Here is a 21450-nt window from a genome sequence, read left to right on the forward strand (position 1 = left end):
TCAACGCTAGAAGCGCAAAGCCACGAAGAACACTGAACACTTGTGTGGAAAACTAGGGCCCAGAAAGGGGAACAGACCTGTCCCTAGAAATCCATTAGAAGAACAGGGAGGATGGGTGGGTCGGTAAGGAACCTGCGGCTAGATAGAGTCTCTACCAGATAAGGTGTTACCAAAGGTAAGTAACTTGTTCATCTGATAGAGAATTATTTTTAAAAAAAAACATTTTATTGATATATTCAATAACACATACATCTGTAGGCAGGGCACGGTGCAGTGGTTGCTCGTAAAGGAAAGGAGCAGGAGGCCAAGGACAGGCAAAAGAACACCCAGCGTAGAAGACCGCAAGGGGATCAGAAATTGTAACAAAGGGAAAAAGAGCAAAAGCAGGACCCTATACTGGAGAGAATCCAACTGGAGGGAAGCCCGACAGGCAGAAAACGAAAAGGACCCCCACAGAAGACAAGCCACCCAGAGGGAGGCGAGCGCAGAAAACCGAGCTGAGGGTCCTCGCAGAACGGGGAGGAAGGGCGGGTCGTGAAGAAATCTGCAGCTAGAATCGTCTCTACCAGATACATCGTTACCAAAGGTAAGTAAGTTGTACATCTGATAGAGACTACTAGCCGCAGATTCCTTAACGTAGAATAGATACCCTAGCCATACCCAGAATGGAAGAGGGCCTGCGAGAGAGCCTCCCCACCAGGAGAGACCAGGGCCCCAGTAGGGTACATGGCACAAGAACAAGAAGGAAAAGGGCCAGGATATCCTAAGCCCAACCAAGGGAGAGGGCACTACACCCCGCAGGGGCAGACAGCGCCCTAAAAATCTCAAGGAACACAAGGGCCACCTCGAACCCAGTGAAAAGAGGTAGAACCAGAGGCAGGGCCCACCGTAAGAAACACATGCACAGAGAGAGAAAAGAGCTGAATACACCTTGGCCACAAGCAGCAGGCAAGGCCGGAACGGCTCCACTGCCAACAGCACAGGCGCAAGAAGAAAGCACCAGTGCGCAAAGCCCCAGCGGAACCAGAGGCAGGGGCACAAAGGAACACATCAAGATCACAACGGTGGAGTAGAACAAGGAGCCCAGGACAAGGCAGATGCCAGCCGAAGGCAGAGGCCAGGGAGGGCCAGGACACACCCCAAGGGAGGGGCCGGGCCAGGAACACTCACACACTGACCCACGAAGAAGTGGAGGAACCGGCAGAAGAGAAAGAGAGACGGAGGACGGGCCCAAGCCGGACACCAGAACACAGAGGCCAAGAAACGCCAACCCTCTGGAGCAGCAAACAGAGGACCAAGCCAAAACAGGACAAAAGTGCGGAACCGCAACAACACGATGCCGCAGACAGCAGGCCAGACCGGCCGAGCGACGTGGCGACAAGGAGAAGGACGGACCCCGAGCAAGCTGCTCCAAGACAATTGGCAAGAAGATCACTCCTGCGACATACCGTGATGCCACAAAGAGCAAGGAACCCAAAAGGGTGACCACACCTCCCCAGGACATGACACAGCTATGTAATAGCTACAAGTACCCCACATAGGGTAGGTTACGTCCCAAGAACCATAGGAACACCTCTTAGGAAAAGATTTCCGCAGCAGAGGACAAAACAGAAAGACCTGCAGAAAAAACCCGCAGACGGCTTACCAAGCAGCCAATAAAGAGGAGACAGAAGGCCTAATCTCAGGGCCTACCGGGCTTACCAACAGCCAAAACCACAAGTCAACAAAGGGCCGGACCAGCAGCCAACAGCACCAAGGGCCCAACAAAGGACCCCGAGGCATATCAACCAGACAGAACACACTTCCTGGCCTACCCGTTACAAGGCCCCAGGAAAACAACGGGAGAACATCTTCCAAAACACAGACCGACAGTCAGGTCACTGAGGGGGAGGAGGAGGGCGAAGCCCCGCAACAAACCTCTGAATGGCAGAATCCGCAGGGGCGTGGAACAACAGAGCGCCATCAAAGGGGAGGTCAACCAGCGGTTCTCTAACGTTCTCAGGGAAAACACTATCCCGTAGCCAGGCGTGGCGACGAAGAGCCACGGTACGACCAAGCACCTCCGAAACGTCCAGAGCCGAGCGAAGAATAAACGCCGCCAGCTCTCGGCCATCCAACACATGATGCCACAGATCAACGCAGGCACCCTCCTGAGAAGCGGAAGACATAAGGGACTCCGCCGAATCCCATAAGCAAGAAGTAGCTCTGGCCAATACGCAAAGAGTGTTAAGGGCCCGCAAAGCAGCACTGGAGGAGGCGAAGATGTTGCGCCCCCAGGAATCTAACCAGCGGGCCTCCCGTGACGCGGGGAGACAACACCGATGGCAAGGAGGGAAAGGCAGTCTGTAAAATAGGGCCCCTGGTAGAAGGGTGAAGGGAATGACAGACAGGATCATGCGGAGCAGGACGGTGGCGGTGCAGAATAGGTTGGGGCACCGGGTCCCCCGTGGCAGGACGCCCCCAGGCCCCCAAAAGAGAATTGTGGAGCGCAGCCTCGAAGGGAAGAAGAAGCTCCCGTCCACCAGAGCCCTGATGGAGAACCTCCAGCAGATGATCCGTGGGGAAATGGGCAGCTGGTTCGCCCATGCGCAAGATTCCCGCAGCCGTGGAAACAGCCTGAGCGAAGGCAGCACTCGCCTCCGTAGGGCCCCGCGGCGGGGAAAGCAGTTCCTCCATGGGCAACAGCTGCAAGCTAAGGCGGCCGTCCCCAGGCCCACCTGGAGGAAGGAAAGGGCAAGCTCGAAAAGGGGGTGGGTGGACCGATGAATGGGGAACCTGAGGCACCTCCGGCAAAGACTGCGGGCGCGGGGATGGCAAAGAGCCGTCCTTAGAAGACGCCGGGGAAAAAGCCACGATGCGGCGACCCGTCTCCGGAGAAGACGAAACAAACAGCTGCCGAACCTCTGGAGAAGAGGAGGCGTCTGAAGATGAATCAACGACACGACTTCGGCCCGGCGCCGTAGAGTCCGCCAAAGGGGGCGCCGGAATGACCTCCGCCACAACGCGCGGGAGACCGGGGCTGGGTCGGACCGGGGCGGCTAAGGAACAGTGCTGAAAAGGCGTCGACTCGACCTCCGACGAGGCAGCCGCCTGCGTGGAGGGACGAGGGGGGCCCGGGGGCACACCCCGGCCCCTAGCCGGCCCCTGCGGCCGCCGCCTGCCCAGAGGATCGAGGGGGACTCGAGGACACGCCTGAGCTCCGGCAACCTCCCGCGACACCACAGGGACCCCCGCGGGGGTTTGCGGTGAGGCAGAGGCACCGTGGCCCGAAGGAGGGAACCCCGAAGGGCCGCACCCCGACGGCACCACATCCTCCGAACCTGGATCCGAACCTGTCGGCACCGGAGCTGCCGGCGATACCGCAGGAGACCCCGCACGCGGCAAGGGATCAGCAGACGTCCCAGGAAGAGAAGGAGAAGAGGGAAGAGCCAAAGAGGCCTGCAAGGCCGCCGCATAGGCCTCCATCTGGGCTCTGGTCGCACCCACGCCAGGGAACGGCGGATAGGGTGATGACGCGCGAAGCCGCACCAACCGTGGAGAACCCACGCCCCCAACAGGTCGGGGACAAACTGCGACACTTACCAACAGGTGAGCGACGCCGATGCGGCCTGGGAGAAGGACGATGACGGAGACGGAAGCGGCGATTCGTGAAGCCGTCCGCGGGGGACGGACGCAGCGATTATGATGCCGACCTGGACATGCGTGCCGAAAGGAGTTTCATCCGGCGCTCCCGCCGGGACTCCGGCTTCATTTGCGGTCACGTCTCGTAGTCCGTTGAATCGTGGTGCTCCCCCAAACACCACATACAGATGGAGTGAGGATCTGTCGCCAACATCTGGCGCACGCAAGACGAGCACGTCTTGAAGCCCGAAGGCATTCGCACACTGTACCCAAGAAAACGCCAAGCGTAAAAAGAAGGCCTGAAACAGGCCAGGAACACGATCCGGGTCCGCGTTGCACGCAGAGAATAAGAAAACTGACGTCAGCGAGCTGGGGTGGGGCTTATCTGACCTCACAGACGTCACGCCCGCGGAGGACGTCGGGCAGAGTCGTGAGGTGCCGTCCCCCGGCGCGCAGCGATGCTGAGCAAGAAAGTTTTCCGGGTCCAGTCTCACCCCTGGGGATAATTCTACATTAAGGAATCTGCAGCTATTAGTCTCTATCAGATAAAGCACTCAATGAAGCAACTTCAAGAGACCGTCAGCCCCATGCAGTCGTTCTCCACTCCATGCTTCTACTGCAACTTCAAACCAAAGCCATAGAGGAACATTCACCCTTCCCCTTAGACCCCACACTCTGGTCTCCTTTAGTATTGGGTGTATGGAACATGCAAGCATCTCTGTGGGAGTGGTTTCACTTGGTGTTACCTGTTATCACAAGTGTCTACGGATTCTGCCACCAGAGACACTGGTCTGACCTCCTAGGGTGAGTTCCTCTGCTCTCAGGAGGCCCACAACAAAAGCCTTCCCAGGAAGATGGTGTAACATCCCCCTCCCACAGGATGACCTGCTGATTAGCCTTCCTAGGCTAGCAAGCTTCAAAGACTGCTGCCTTTGGAATGTAAATGTCGCTCCACTCAAAGGAGAAGAAGCTGCCCCCCTTTATGAAATGAAATGAAATTTTGTACTTGTATAGCGCACTGCTGCCCCAGCGACGGGGCGTCCTGGCGCTTGAACTCATACCGCTGTGGAACCCCTCCTGGCTTTCCCTGTGAAATGTCCACTCCTGGGCACCCCCAAGGTGAAGCCAGGCATCCCCAGCGCTGTTGGGGCCGTTGTGGAGATTAAGCAAGCTATTGCCCAGAGTTGCAGAGTGGAACCCATGATTAGAGTAGGCACCGAGGCGAGAATTATCAGGTCTGAGGAAATTGAGCCCAAGACCCGCCGAGACGGGAATTGAACCCTGGTCCCGGGCCAGATCTCTGCATCAGGATCTGCCGCTCTAACCATTGAGCCACACTTCTCCATTGGTACCTTGACAGGCGGGCAAATTAGCTAATCAGGTAGGCATGCCACCTCCAGGCTAGTACCACCCCTAAGGAGGGCTACACTGAGGTGGACACGATTTGTTGTAAGTAGCCATCATTCTAATGGCATACTTAGGAATTCTGGGACAGGGTTATGCCCAATTCCCATAGGAAGTGCTCATATAGGGGGAGTAGAGATCCCAAGGGTCAGCGGTCCCTTGGCTACTACCCTTATTCCCCTAATGCCCTAAATTCAGTCCCTGGCACCAGAGAGACAGATCCTGATGACCTATGAAGAAGAAGGACACAAAGAGCTGCAGAAGACTGAAGACAGCACCTGACTTGGCCCCAGCCATCCTATCCTATCAGCCGTTCTCTGTCGTACTTGCATCAAAAATGACTCATCCTGCTGCTGTGTGCCTTCAAGACCAAGGAGGACTGCCTGGCTTCAATAAAGACCAAGACCTCCTGAAGAACAGAGGAACTGTCCTCTGCATCCTGCAGAAACTCTAAAAGAAAAGACTGAGGCCTCTGGAACCATTAAAAAACCCTAAACCTGAAGGCACCACTGTGCTAGTTACCTCCGTCCCGAGTTGAAGCGGGCCACCAGTGTCAACAAGGTCCCGCAGCCCTCTAGAGCTCGAGTCCATTGTGGTTTCACCCCTTGTGGACTCCCGGACGTCGCCTGCAGCCTCTGCACGCAGGTCCCCTCGACCATGACTGCACCGGGTAAGAAATCCAACACCTCAGAACCTGTAGCCCCCGGACCATGGAGAAGAGGAGCCCAGGTGTCCCTACGTCCCGAGCATCGCAAGCCTTGAACCCCCCTGCTGGTTCACCCAGATTGGCCTTCCAGCCCGAGCCGGCAGCCTTTTTTCACAGTGACCGATCTCCATAGAAACCCATTGGGCTCCTGACGCTGTTTTGCATGCTGCACCCAGCTGCCCTCCTGGTTGTCTACTGCTGGTGCTGCCTTGGAGCTTGCCACTCACCTTAACTCCTGGAGATTGGTCTTGTAAGTCGCTGTACTATACCTGTTTGCAGAACTTGTTCTTCCTTCCATAGGATAACTTTGCAGAACTCAAAAACTGCACTGTGTCCGCTTTTTGAACTGAAAAGAATTTATATTTAAAACCATACTCACCTGAACGATTTCTCTCTGATGCCTAAACATATGTAAAGATATTTGCTATTTTTATAAATTGGTGTGGATCTCCTTCTCGAGTCGTGTGTGTCATGTATTGATTGTGAGTATTTGAAGATGTCTTACACACTCTTGATCTTCTTGAAAACTCTGGGCAGGAGTGGTATGGGGGAAAGGCATACAGGAAGCCTGAGTTCCACTCGACATGAAAAGAGTATACGAGCAAGAGCTGCCTTGGAAATTCTTGCATGCAAAACTGCTGACATTGAGCATTCTCAGAGGTGGTGTACAGATCTAACCTAGGCTCTCCCCACTGTTGAAAGAGACCTTGCACCATCTCCAGATGGAGACACCATTCATGATCAGCTAGTTATCTTCGGTTGAGTTTGTTCGTTCTTGCGTTCAGAGAGCCTGCCAGATGTTGACCTACCATGGAAATACCATGACATTCCAGCAATGTCAAGGGACACAGGGCTGCTTGACAAAGGGTCCACAACACCACCCCGCCCCGTTTGTTGCAGTAGCACATGGCAGTAGTGCTGTCTGTGAACACCTGCACCAACCTTCCCTTAATGGAGGGTAGAAAGGCTTTCATTACCAGTCGGATCGCTAGGAGCTCCAACACGCTGATATGGAGTCCAGATTCTACCAGAGACCAGAGTCCAGAGACCAGAGTCCTTGAATCTCCACCACTCCGAGGCTGGCTGCTCCAGCCCAGGAGTGACGCATCCGGAGAAGGGTCTGCGGCTGACCCAACTGCGGTTCATTAACCACCGCTGCAGATCTTTTTCAGTGCCCTCCGAGATCTGGATCATGTCGGAGAGATTCCCCTGATGCTGAGCCCACTGGAACTTCAGGTCGCACTGCAGAGCCAACAAATGCCAGCGGGCATGTGTCATAAGCAGGATGCAGGATACCATGAGGCAGGCATATACAGTTTTGGTGGAGGGATACCTGGCTGCCAAGGTAACATTGCAGACTTCAGGAGGAAGATCAAAAGCTGTCAACTGCAGCCGCTCACTCCCGAAGGTGGCAGTCGTCCCCGTTGGCAGTTCACACGCCATAACGCTGCACAGACAAAGTTGGGGAGACAGAGCTGACCCCGAACGAGATGGGAAATGTAGGCACCACTGCGACGATATGCACAGGGGTCTGTCAGAACACACCTGTGGGAGACATGTCTTTCGGGTCATAACAGGAGGATTCAGTAGCTAATGGACTACAGTACCCACCCACTGCAGGCTAAGCAAAGGTTCATGATGATGTGCTAAAATGATTAACTTTTATACCTGTGAAAGTTCAATGTGATAAAATGCATGCAAAACCCTAATAAAAAAATTTCAATTAAAAAAACAATGTTAAAAAAAAAACTGCAGCCGCTCACTCCATGCATGAAGGTGAAGCGTTGACAGGTTCAGGTGGAGACCCCCTCCCCTGCTGCTGCGACAGAAGATACTCCCGAAGGGGTAGCTTGACCAGAGAACCGATGGCCATGCTCAACAGCTCGAGATACCAACTTTCCGAGCCCAGTCTGGAGCCAAAAGGATTACTTGGGCCCAGTCGTTCCTGATCTTACTGAGAACCCTGGGCAGGAGTGGTATTGTAAGAAAGGCGTACAGAAGGCCACAGCTTCACTTGATACAAAAAGCGAGCGCCACCTTGGAAAACTCCAGAGTGCAGAACTGCTGACATTGTGCGTTCTTAGCGGTGGCAAACAGATCTAACCAAGGCTATTCCCCACTGCTCAAAGAGACCATGCACCACCTCTGGATGGAGACACCATTTGTGATCCGCTGGGCGTCTTCAGCTGATTTTGTCCACCCTGACATTCCGAGAACCCGGCAGGTGTTGAAACACCAGGGAAATACCCTGACTTTCCCGCCATGTCCAGAGACAAAGGGCCTCTTGAAAAAGGATCAACGACCCCACTCTGTTGCAGTACCACATGGCGGTGGTATTGTCTGTGAACACCTGCACTAGCCTTCCCTTGATGGAGGGTAGAAAGGTTTTTAATGCCATCCAGATCGTCCGGAGCTTCAGCAGGTTGATGTTGAGTCTAGATTTCGCCAGAGGCCTCTGAGCTCCACCTCTCCCAGATGGCCGCACCAGCCCAGGAGTGACACATTTGTCACCACCGTTCGATCTGGTAGGGGAAGGGCGAGGGGTCTGCCGCTGACCCATCTGCGGTTTGCTAACCACCACTGTAGATCTTTTGCAGTTCCCTCTGAGATCTCGACCATGTCAGAGAAATCACCCTCATGCCGCGCCCACTGGAACTTCAGGTCCCACTGCGGAGCCCTCATATGGCAGCAGGCACTGTGTCACAAGTAGGATGTAGGTGGCCATGAGGCCAAGCAGCCTCAGAATCAGTCTCACCAAAATCCAGGATAGAGGATGAAACATCGGTATCAAATCCTGAATTTCCTGGACTCGCCGTTCGGGGGAATATGCCCAAAAGAGCACCATGTCCAGAACAGCTCCGATGATAGGGACCCAGGTGTGACTTCAGCACATTGATAGTGAAACCCAGCAAGTGCAGGAGGTCTGCCGTAGTCTGGAGATGGGAGACAACAGCCTGGGGCGACCCGCCTTGAACAGCAAGTAGTTAAGGTAGGGGAAGAATGGTACCCCTGATCCCCGCAGATAAGTTGCAACCACTGCCATCACCTTGGTAAACACCTGAGGGGCGCTTGTATAGCCAAAAGGAAGCATGGCGAACTGACAGTGCTCATGGCCTACCATGGACTGTAGGTAACACTTGTGGGCAGGCAGGACGGGAATGTGAAAGTAGGCGTCTTGAAAGTCCAACGCTACCATCCAGTCTCCCAGATCGAGGCAGACAGGGGAAATTCACGCTCCAATCCCTTTTGAGGAAGAAATTGTGGTCTAGGATAGGACAAAGGCCTCTCCATTTCTTGGGCACCAGAAAGTAGCGATAATATCAACCACAACCTACTTCTAGCATCGCTCCCTTGGCCAAGAAAGTTGTCACTTCCTGGCAGAGTGAGGAGAGACGGTCCTACGTCAGCCTTTCGCAAGCTAGTGGCATAATTGGAGAGGAGGTCAGTAAGGGGAGGGAGTAACCGCTTCGAACAATCTAAAAAACCTAGCGGTCTGATATTATTGACCTCCAGTGCGGCAGGTGATGGCATATCCTGCCTCCCACTGGATGGCCATGTGGTAAGAGGGCAAACTGAAGGGGTTTGGAGGCTGCGGCTGCCAGTGGACTGGCCTGAACTCTGGCTGCCCGAACCACAGGGTCTGAGGGTATAACGTCCCCAGCCATGCAGTGGTAGAGAAGCTTGGGCACCGTGGAGGCTGGGTGAGTTCACCAGAGACCCTGTGCAAGGTTGGGACCAAGTCTCCAGCAGGACGTCTTTGACAGTGTCATTAAATGGGAGAAGCGGTGCTGAGGGGGTCACTCCTGGCTGAAGTAGCTCCGTCAAGACGTTATTCCTTGACTGCCACTGACGGAAGGCTAAGGCCCAGGACCTTGGCCACTCTTCTCACCACCATAGCAATAGAAGCTCCCTCCTCCGTAGCCACGGTAGAAGGAGAGACAATACCAGTATCTGGAGAGCAGTCAAGTGCGCTGATGTCCCCCGATTCCTTACATCAGCCCATGTTAGGGTCTTGGAGCTACCCCTTCCAATACTCCATGAGTCCCTACCCATAGGAATAGGGCTTAAGGTCCAGCCTGGAAGGCAAGGCTCCAGTCGGCGCCAGAGCCGGACGACGCCCCTCCGGCTACGTGTCGGAGACGGGGATGTGAATGAAGACAGAGGTGCTGGGAGTATTAGGGGAAGGTTGAGGTGGGGTGACCAGCGGTGGTCAGGATCCATCCGTGAATCCAAGGGGCCCGACTGGAGCTGGGGGCGAAACTGCCGGCAGGGAACCAGGGTGTTCCCTCCCGACCCTGCAGTGCTCAAAGGCATGCCAGCAGAAACGGGACGCCCAAATATGAGGTACATGCGTCATAGAGCTCATGACGTTGGGTGGAGGTTTCTCCGGCTCCCCGAAATTCGGGGAGGAATGGAGCCAGCCCAGGCGCAGGCTTAACAGCAGAGCCAGGCCTCGAATGCAGACGCTCCCTCGCTAGATGACTTTGATGGACAGAGCAAACTTTAAAGACCTCTTCAACTTCTTACTTATCTTTTTCCTGTGGGACTTACCTGAGGACGATTTTGAGTGTAACAAGGATCTTGTGCTACGTCACCCATCACCTGACCTTCCTCTCGACCGGGATTGAGACCGTGGTGGCATTGCACGCCAAGCGGCTAGGAGCTTGAGGTCTGAGGCAGCATCTGTGAAAGGCGCTGCAGGGCTTCAAACCTGCTTTCCTAGACGACATCCTGCCACACCAAGAAAAGATTCTCCTAACACTTTGCCAAAGTTGAAAAAAGTCAGTCAAAAAATGAGTGGGGGTAGCTCCCTCTGGATTTGCCCTGACTGGGGCGGGAAGAAAAGAACTGACGTCAGCGCACTGGGATGGAGCCTATATAGGCACCGCGCATGTCACTTCTGGAGTGAACGACAATGCCTTGCGGAGCAGAACGACGCCACCTACAGGCACACAGGGGTACTGCTCATGAAAACATTTCTGGATTCAGTCTGAAGATAATTCTATGGCAGGAATTTGTGGCTAGAAGTCTCTATCAGATCCACAGATTTCTGAAGTTTTCCACTCATTCAAATCACTTTTACTTGCTTACACATTGCACCATCTTTTCCTGGCAAAATGTGATGGGGAAAATCCATGGGTGCAGGTTTTCCCGCAAAACTCGTAATCTTGATTGAGCAACAAACTCACGTTTATGGCGGAGGGTGAATACGAGTAATGTTTTAGTTTCAGATTGTGATTATGTTTTTGATTATTTATTATGTCTAGATGCAAGGGAGGGAAACTTGTTAGATAATGCTTCACAATGTCGTTTGGCAAAAGAGTGTGACTGACGTATATTATTCGTAAATTGCAGATACCCCTGAGGAAGGTCATCATTGACCGAAATGCATTGGGAGATATGTTATTGGGATATATTCGGAGGATTCAGGATTCGTTTATTGCCTATGAATAGGCCCGGATGGGCAATTCTGGAGTCATTAAAATGCATAAGATTAATTGAATCCTGCACCTTTGACGTGATGGATCAAAATTGGAGAAAACGTTTTTGAATACAATGGATTACAAATGGAAATACTATAGTTGATGGTTTATTAATTGGAAGACCAGTGTGTATAAAGCTGTGCAACTCGTAGTGACCCGCAAACCGTGAGCCACCATTTACTGATGTTTTCATGTCATGCGCGTAACGAATGGAGCGCATTCGAGTGCTGCACGCTAAATCGGATAAAAAAGCAACAGGAACTTTTACTGTTTAAAATACGGGTGTGCTTCAGGCTTTTGTCAGTTTGAATCTCGATTAAAACAGGATTCATGATGCAGACCTAAACACTGTCTACATGTAGTAGACATAGGAAATCGAAGATGTGCGTGTAAGACGCTTGCTTACCTGTCGTTTGGCAAGAAGAGAAGAGTCTTGCAGCATGTCCATGATAATGGGGAATAACTCATCCATCCACTTCCTCATTTCAAGACCACTGACCTGAAAGAAAACAGGGAATGAGGGAAAATTAAGAACACTGTACTGAGAAAGCCACCTCCAATGCTAGCAAACACACACGTTACACAGAGGTCTCCACTAACGGAAGCAAACATTGTTTGGAAACATAGACATCTAGCAACACTGGGTCTGAAATGCATCTAACACAACAGAGCTCCCAAACAGCATCTACACATAACAGCAAACTGTCTCCTAAATGAATAAATCAATGCAAATGGAGACTGGTCTCAAAATCAGCAACTACAAGGAGGTAATAGACAGCAGTGACCCTACACCCACCCCAAATCAGCAAACACCTACACGTGACACAGATAGCTTACTCCAAAGATATGCAGGTAACGAAAAGGGGACTACACTGAAACCAAAAAGCAAATTCATGCAACAGAGTCAGATTATACTAGTGAACACTTCTATGTTATGTGAGTACTCCTGCTCCCCATGAAACACATGCTGCAAACATCGAAAGATTCATAACCATCTATCAGAATCATTGAGGGCTGAAAGCATCAACAAAAACCTTAGGGCATAAAGAATACGCTCACCAAAGCCTTCACCCATCAGAGAAAGAGGGAGACATAAAGAAGATTCTCACTTGCCAGCAATGCCTACAGACAATAGTGAAATTTCACCAATCACTAGCAGGAACCATAGGGTGCTCGCTTGCACCAGCAACAATTCACAGGCAACAGGGGAGCTATCCCATCAACAGGAGAGTGGCTCCAACCTGCACGGTACAAATGCTTACAATACAAATTGCCTTGCAGCAGGACACCATAACAGACCGTTTTACATAATCAAGGAGCAGATTGGCTTCCTGCCAGTAAGTGATAGGCCCTTGCTCGCCATCAACTATCTAAGCAACAGAGGAGTTGAATCATTAGGGCTAAGAGCAATGGAAAGAGAGGACACCCTAACCAAAACAATTTGACCCCTCCATGTCTTAATTAACTTCATATGTTACTCATAAATGATATGTCTATCTTGTAACAATGGAACTGAACATGTCCAAGCATATACCTCCACATTATGCCTCTATGTAACATTATCCATACCCCTGATATGCCAGGTGATTACATTATGCCATAAATCAGAATGGGGGAGAGAGAGAAGAAGAAGTTCACTCTGCTTCCCATTATGATATCCCTAATCAAATGGGGGGGGGGGGGCACATACATTTGACAGGTCCTCCAAGAGGATTGTCTCAAAGACCCTCAACAATGTCTTCACAACCAATGGTGAATGTCATTACCCTAGGTGTGATATGTTGTAGCCTTTAGCCTTATTTGGATTATGGATGTGCCCCATGGGATACAGGTGGACATGGATTGGTCTGTCACGATTTGGTACATGGCCGTCCAGTGTAGTGCTGTTCTGTCTCTCTCCCGTCCTGAAAGACTTAGGACTACGCCTATAACTAAAGATCTACTCCAGGCAGAGTACTAACTCTGAATAAAGACCTGTAAGTTAGTTGCCTTACCTACATTAACACAAGGGATTGCCTAAAGTCTCGGTTTCCCACAAACACGGCCCCAGCGAAGGCCTCAGACCCGAAGGGGTAACCACATGGCCAAAACATATCGACCAGACCACTAGGTGTCATGGACCAATAACCAATCTGCACTACACGGCCCTGCCCTTATCCTTATCTTTAGTAAAGTTTCCTCTTAAAGGACAGGAGATAATTTCACGATCCACATTCCACATCTTGACACTGTCACCACCCAGACAGTCTTCCTCCTGGTGGAGGACGTTGCCACTTGGAGACACGGACACTCAAGTGATTAGACCCAATGATGTTTCTTTCCACCACATCACACCTAGGGTGATGACATACACCACTGGTTGTGAAGACGTGGTTGAGGGTCTTCTAGACAATTCTCTTTGAGATCCTGTCAAATGTATGTGGATTAAATTATGCCCCCATATTGTCAGTGAAAAAGCATAAATCTCAACAGTCCCAGCTGAGCCAAGATTAGAGCGGGTGGCCTGATATGGTCCTTTTAAAGTCTCCATTTTATCCCAATTAGGTAAAAGGTCATGACTACCAAATTCTATCATCTGCCATGCATAGTTATTCTCACTGGTCAGTTTGCCTAACTCCACCCCCACCGACTCTGCAAACCATGCCCTTTCTTTATGCTCACTAATAACAAATCAACCCAAACTCTCATTACCTGGTAAAACCTATAACTTCGCTGAACAGCACCCAAACCTGCCTTCCCAGTGTCAATACCCCCATCCTTGGCAAGTATAAAAATAATTACACTTCCTACCAGTAATCCTTGTGCACGACTATGACATGGTGCAACAAAGAGCTTACAAACTCTCAAACAAATAAGAAACATTTGTTTGTTATTAATCTTGCCTAAGCTTCTTTCATGCTTTTACTTGGGTGAGTTATACCGCCTTCCTCTCCCATATGCCTTTCTTTTCTATATCTAGTCTGACAACTTCTGTGGAGAGACAAAAACACTTGCATTGTTTTTGTATGATAGGGCTTTGTCCTGGTAAAGCAGACATGTTGACTTGCACACCATGCCTGAATGTATGCCACCATGAGAGCAGGAGAGAGACCGCACGAGAGAGAGAGAAAGAGAGAATGTTTAGGGCCTAGAAAACCTGTATATTGAATGATAATGTTAAAAGCTTGTGTGAGATCGCCATATTATTTTCAAAACATAATACGTCAATCTCGAACACACTGTTAACATTACAATTCAAAATACTAGTTTCCTAAGAACAGAGACTGACACATACGCACTCTAAAAGAGTTAGTGCACTTATGTTGCCATATACTCAGGCCAGGTTTGCCTGTAGAAAAGTATGCATTATCAGGAAAGTCGTCCCAGACATAATACTGTTCTTGAAGACTAACTCATTAGAGTATTCTTTTATTTGGCCTCTCTGTCTGAAGAAAATATGTAAGATGGAAACAAGGGTATTATCACCCGACAGCAATGACAGACTTAAGCAGTTTCATTCATAATGAATCAGCCTGCACACACATGTTTAGGGAAGTCACTACTTTAAAGACACTTATAACAAAAGTGGTACATTATTTGCTGGATGCTTGTCTCTACACTAGGTGTATGGGTTTACTGCATTTGTAGTGCATTTATGAGGAGGTAGCACTCTTCTGATATATCCTGTCTGCTGTCTGGCTTTACATCCAGGTGGACAGATGCATTTGGGCCTTGCCAAATGACTGTTAAAAAAACATTGCAAGTAAAAGTTTTGCCTTTCGGGAAGGGCAAGAGGCAAGACCACTAATCGTCTGAGGCTTCAGGCTATCATCTCAATGATGGTAAAAGAGATGGTTAGAATTGAAAAGGCTTGGACTAGTGGACCAGCAACTGGTCCCAGTGTTTCACAAGTTGGAACTGTGCAGGTAACACGTGCAGCCTGGTACGGCTTAATACTACAGTGCACCATAGGGAGAGAGGTGTATTTGCTTAACCATTCTGTGTAAAGCAAGTCCCACACAAATACACCACCACGAACAGGTCTTAAAAAATAGACCGTCCTGGATAGAACCAGAAAGGAATTTGGAAAGTTCAAGATAAACAATTGATTGAACAGTGACAGAAGAGCAAATGTGAATATGGATTCCAGGACCTGAAATGGAGCCCTTCTTAAACAGCAAACATCTGTTCAAATAAGGATAGTAGCAGAACATTTGAAGTGGACAAAAGCTTACCATGAGAACCAGCAGTTTGCTGAATATAGATGCTGCTGCTCTAGTATAAACTGTAGATACAGTCTGCAGTTTTAACACACTATAACATAGGAGTTTGCATCCTGTATATCTACTGAGCAGATGCGGTCATTGTGCAGACTTGAGACCAAGAGTCCAAATAAACCACCAAACGTCTGCAGTAAGTAATTAGTAAGTAACGTAAAGTTTCTTACCTGGGGATGTAGTTTTGCAGCTTGAAGAATTTTCTGGATTCACTATGATGTGCATTATTCCACCATCTAGTGGTTGGATCCGGAATTGTAGTATTTCTAATATTTCTTCCTTTTTTTTTTTCGTGGCCGGTGGGCGTTGACATACCACCATTTGGTGTCCTTCTGTGACGTCAACGTGCTTCCCCTAGAAGCTCCCACCTTCGGTCGCCATCTTCGGAATTTTTATTTGTATTTTTTAATCATTTGTTCTTGTTTCATTTATTTCTTCCTTCTGTCTCATCTTTCTGGCGCAGGAGGGTGGGTTCGCTAGTGAATCCAGAAAATTCTTCAAGCTGCAAAACTACACCGACAGGTAAGAAACTATACGTTTTGCAGTGTGAATCTTTTCTAGATTCACTATGCTGTGCATATACTTTGTAGCAGTTTGCTGGTCTTGTGGTAGTTGGGTGGAAGATGAGCGTTGGTTTGTGAATATATGTTGTAAGACCTTTTGTCCTACTTGTGCTTCTTTAGTCACTTGAATACCCACGCAGTAGTTCTATGTGAACGTGTGCACTGACGACCATGTTGCTGCTTGGCAAATGTCTTGAATAGGAGTATTTGCAAGAAAAGCTACTGTTGCTCCTTTCTTCCTTGTTGAGTGAGCGTGCGGCGCTCCTTGTAGTACCTGACCTGTCTGTTTGTGGCACAACTGTATGGCTTGTGTAATCCATCTTGCAATGGTATTCTTTGTGACTGGTCGTCCAAGAAAACTGTTGGCATATGATACAAAGAATTGTTTTGTTTTCCTGTATTCTTTATGTAGTACATGACTGCCCTTCTGGCATCCAGGGTGGGTAATGCCCTTTCTGCTTGTCTCTTTGGTTTTTGAAAAAAACTTGGTATTTGTATTGCTTGGTTTACGTGGAACTTTGATACCACAGTTGGCATAAAATGTGGATCAGTTCTCATGACGATTCTGTCATTATGTATTTGGAAGTAGGGCTCTTGCAGTGTTAGAGCTTGCAATTCACTTAGTCTACGTAGTGATGTAATTGCAACTAAAAACACAGTTTTTAGTGTGAGCATTTGTAGCGTTGCTTTGTAGATTGGTTCGAATAGTGCCTTCAAAATTTGAGCTAGTACTACATTGAGGTTCCATGCAAGTGGTGGCATCCTTTTTGGAGGTGCTATTCTTTTTGCTCCTTCTAGGAATCTTTTGACCACATGGATGTGAAGAAAATCTTCCCTGTTTCTCTCCTTGTGTACGCTACAATTGCTGCTAAGTGTACCCTTATAGATGTATAGCTCAGTTATTCTGTAGTAAATATGTTAAGTATTTTAGTACTGTTGATTCTCTTGTGATCCTTCTTGAAAGTATTTCTCTAAGGCACCATTGAGAGAATCTTTTCCATTTGGCTGTGTAACACTTCCTTGTTGTAGGCACCCTTGCTTCTCTGAGTACTGACATTGTGCTCTCTGGTAGTCTGAGGTGAGCAAATTCTAAGTCCTCAGGAGCCATGCTGCCAGGCTTAGGCTCTCTGGTTCTGGGTGTAGCACCTTTCCATTCTGCATTAAGAGGTCCTTTCTGTTGGGGAACTTGTGCATCGCCCCTTGAGTCATCTCCATTATCTGTGAGAACCAGGTTTGTCTGGCCCACTGAGGTGCTAGGAGTATTAATGTCATGTGGCTGATCCTGCACTTGTTGAGTACCCTGTGTAGTAGTGGTATAGGGGGAAAAGCATAAGCAAATGTTCCTGACCAGTCAATCCATAGCGCATTCCCTAGGGACTGTTTGCACGGTTGCCTGGATGCGAAGTGTTAGCATTTTGGGGTGTTGCAAATAGGTCGATTTGCGGAGTTCCTCATTTTTTGTACATCTTTAGGATTTCTGATTGATTAATTTCCCATTCGTGGGATGCTGATGCTTGCCTGCTCAGCCTGTCTGCTTCTACAATGTCCTTCCCTGGAAGATGTATTGCTAGCAAGTCTATTTTCCTTGGGATGACCCATCTCCATAGTTCTTGGGCTAGGGTTGATAGTGTTACTGATTGTGTTCATCCTTGTTTGTTGATGTAAAACATGGTAGTTGTATTGTCCATTTGGATTAACATCCCCTTCCCGTAAAGCTCTTTCTGAAAGGCTTTTAAGGCTAGGAACACTGTCTTTAACTCCAGGAAGTTGATGTGTTTTATCGCATTCTGTTGTGTCCACAACCCCCTTACTTTGAGGTTGTTTATATGCACTCCCCACCCTAGCTGGGAAGCATCTGTTGTAATGGTCACCGTTGGAGTTAGTTGAGAGAGAAGTCTCCCCTGTGCTATGTTCTTTCTGTTCCAGCATGCCATCTCTTGATGAACTGTTTGTGTGACAACCACTAGATCCTTCCAACTCCCCGTTGCCTGTGACCATTGCTGTTGAATCCATTCCTGGAATGGTCTCATGTGTAGTCGAATGTTTGTGAATAGATGAATGCATGAAGCCATCATCCCTAGCAGTTTGTCCACTGTCCTCACTGTCAGAGCTTGCCCCTTGTGCTATAGATGTGTCTCCTTCAGTATCGCTAATGTTCTCTTTGTACTTGGAAATACCATTCCTAGTATTGTGTTGATTTCTGCCCGTAAGAATATCTTTACTTGTTCTGGTTCTATTGACGGCTTTTCCCAGTGTATTGAGAAACCAAGTTGGACCAATGTCTCTATGACTTTCTGTATGTTTTTTGTATGTATGAGCTTGCTCTTACTAACCAGTCGTCTAGGTATGGATAAACAGGAGTCCCTTGCCTTCTTAGGTGAGCCGCTACTGCTGCTAGACATTTTGTGAAGCCTCTTGGTGCTGATTTCAGTCCAAATGCTAGCACCATGAATTGGTAGTGTATTTTGTTGATCACAAATCTTAATAGGCCTTTGTGTCTGCTGTTCATGGGGATGTGCAAGTAAGCGTCCTTTAAGTCTATAGTTGCCATGTAGTTCCCTTCCTGTATCTGAGGTATTACTTCTTGCAAGGTTGTCATTTAGAATTTTTGAGTCTTTATGAATTTATTTAGGAACCTTAAGTCTAGTATTGGTCGTAAGGTTCCATCCACCTTTGGAATGAGGAAGTACGTGGAATACAGGCCCTTGTTCCTTTCCTTGTATGGTACCTTCTCTATGGCATTTCTGTTCAGAAGCTCTTGTGCTTTTTCGAGCAAATGAGATAGCTCTTTTGCTGAATGAACCTTGTTGTGTGGTCTTTTGCTTGAAGGTTGTTTTGCAAGTTCTTTGCAGTATCCATATTGTATTATGTTTAATATCCATTTGTCTGATGTTATTTTCTTCCACTCCTGGAAGAAGTTTCTTATCCTGCCTCCCACTGGTGTTATATGTTGGAGGAATTTGTTCTTTGGGACATGTTCTTTTGTTATGCTCGTCTGTTGTTGCACTCTGAGATTTTGTTTGAGAGTGTGTAAACTTTGCAGTGAAGTCACTTGGAGGTGGGTTGCTGTCCCCCTCTTTGCGTTTGGCTTATTCCTCGAGGGCGTCCTCGAAAGGATTGTCTTCCGTGTTGGTATTGCCAACTCTGTTGTTGTTGGCCCTGTTGCTGGCTTCCTCCTTGGTACCCTTGCTGAAACGTTTGGTGTGAGGCTACAGGCTGGTGGTTGTCCCTGCTTGCTGGTCTCCATGATGGTGCCCCCCTACGGATGCCTCTGAATTGTAGTGCCCCCATGGACCTTGGAGTCTCATTCTCTTTCTTTAATTGATTTAAATTGTCATCCATAGCTGTTCTCAAAGTTGTTCACCATTGAACGGGGTGGGGTGTTTAATATGTTATTTTGTACTTCTGGTTTGAAACCTGAAATTCTTAGCCAAGCATGCCTTCTCTCAGTGACCCCGATCATCATCGGTCTGCTAGATGTTTCTGCTGCATCTAGGGCTGATTTTAAACATGTGTTCGCCATGTTCTTCCCTTCTACCACCAAGTGGCTTGCCCTTCTTTGGAATTATTCTGGCAGATGTTTTAGTAGTTCACCTACTTCCTCCCAGTGTTGATATGCATGTCTATTGATTAATGCATTTGAATTTGCGATGCGCCACTGAATTGCCGCACTTCGTTCCACTTTTCTTCCCATGAGTTCCATTATTCTCTTGCTCTCCTTGTCTGGTGGTGGCCCCACATTAGTGGTTACATTACCTCTCATCCTAGCCGTGGAAGTTATCATAGAATCAGCAGGCACTGAACCCGATATACATAGGATCCTTAGAGGAATGTTTCTATTTTTTCTCACCCCTTGGTGTAACAACCTTGCATGTAGCAGGTTCTTTAAAGGCTTCCTTACCCTGGTCGAGCACACTTGGTAGCATGGGAAGGAATTGACTCCTTGTTTGTGTAGGCAGCAAGGTTTCTAGGAGAAAACAGGATTGTGGTTTTTCCTCCTCTGACTGCACTCCGTAAGTGTCTGCAGCCTTCTTTATCACCTGATTGTACATCCCAATGTCATCTGGTGGTGAGAGCCTCGAGGGGTATGAGTCTACCCCTTCTTCTGGTGATTCAGCATTGAGATCTTGCCACTGCATATCTTGTGCCTCTGAGGTCGCCGAACCATGATAGGTTTCGTCCCCTTCCTCTCCTTCGGCTTCTAAGTAGTACTCTTCTTCCTCCTCTTCCTCGACCGGTTCTGGTGTTGCCGGCAGCTCTAGTTCTTCGCCGTCTTTTTGGGCTTTGTTCGAAATTTTCGGCAGAATTTTGAATGGTTTCATTTTCTCGTTGAAAGCCTTCTTGCGTTGCAAGATACTCGCCATTTCGGCTTTAAGCCTTTTCTTTTCAAATTCCAACGCTTGTGTTTCGGCGTCAAGATTTTCTGCCCTTCTTTTGGAGCTTGTCGAAGTCGAAGCTTGTTTAACCCTTTCTTTTTTCGACGTCGAAGAGTCCTTTTCGTGACTGCTCTTCGATTACTTTGTCTTTTCTAGGGTTTTCACCGTCTGGGATTCCTTGTCAAAGGAACCAACTGACTTTTTATCCTTGGATGTACTTGCGGTCGTCAAAGGTTTCTACGCCAAGGTACCTTTCGAGGACTTGGAGTCACTCTTTCATGGGTCGGCTGGCTGTTTGAGGGTCGATGCTCCTCTTATATCCTTCAGAGTTTTGTTTTCGACCTCGACGATGGGGACGTTCGCATCCTCTTCACCTTCAGGCCCTTCGGCAACGTTGTCCTCTTCTTCGCTGGAGAGGCCCAGGTCTCGAAGCGACTGAGGTGGTCCTTGACCCTGCATGTTGTAATTTGCTCTTCTCTGCCTCTCTCTCACCTTTAAAGTCTTCGGGGTGAACGCCAAGCATGCGTTGCAATCTTCGCTTCGGTGGTCCAGCAGCAGGCAACGGTTACAGACCGGATGCTGATCCTTCCTTCTGTGCGCACTTGTGGTGACAATTGTCGCAGAACTTGAATGGTGTCTTGTCCATAACCGTGCACAGGGAGCCCCCTGTATGTGCATTCTCCGTGGGACATCGAAGCTCGGGTCTTTTTTCTCTTCGCTGTGTCCCAGTTCACCGACTCGAAGGCTGGTACGTTGTTAAAGTTCTTTTCTTGGTGTTTTTTTAAATTTTTCGTCGATTCTTTTCTCCAAACTTCTGGAGCTCCTTCCGTATCGATCCAGACCCAACGGCGGAAAAAAAGAATCTGAAGATGGCGACCAAAGGTGGCAGCTTCCGGAGGAAGCACGTCGACGTCACATAAGGACACCAAATGGTGGTATGTCAACGCCCACCAGCCACGGAAAAAAAAAGAAGAAATACTACAATTCCGGACCCAACCACGAGATGGCGGAATAATGCACAGCATAGTAAATCCAGAAGGG

General features: G+C 48.9%; 1 protein-coding gene across 2 annotated transcripts in view; it reads right to left on the reverse strand.

Moving 5' to 3' along the window:
- The window catches only part of MTOR (mechanistic target of rapamycin kinase), a 1008697-nt gene that overhangs the window by 756687 nt on the left and 230560 nt on the right, over positions 1–21450 (reverse strand). For both annotated transcript variants that reach the window (XM_085609875.1, XM_085609873.1), the window contains exon 16: positions 11621–11713. In XM_085609875.1, coding sequence (XP_085466001.1) covers positions 11621–11713 — 93 coding nt within the window. The remainder of the gene's footprint in view (positions 1–11620; positions 11714–21450) is intronic.

Source organism: Triturus cristatus, chromosome 1_2 (assembly GCF_964204655.1).
Source record: "Triturus cristatus chromosome 1_2, aTriCri1.1, whole genome shotgun sequence".
Lineage (NCBI taxonomy): Eukaryota > Metazoa > Chordata > Amphibia > Caudata > Salamandridae > Triturus > Triturus cristatus.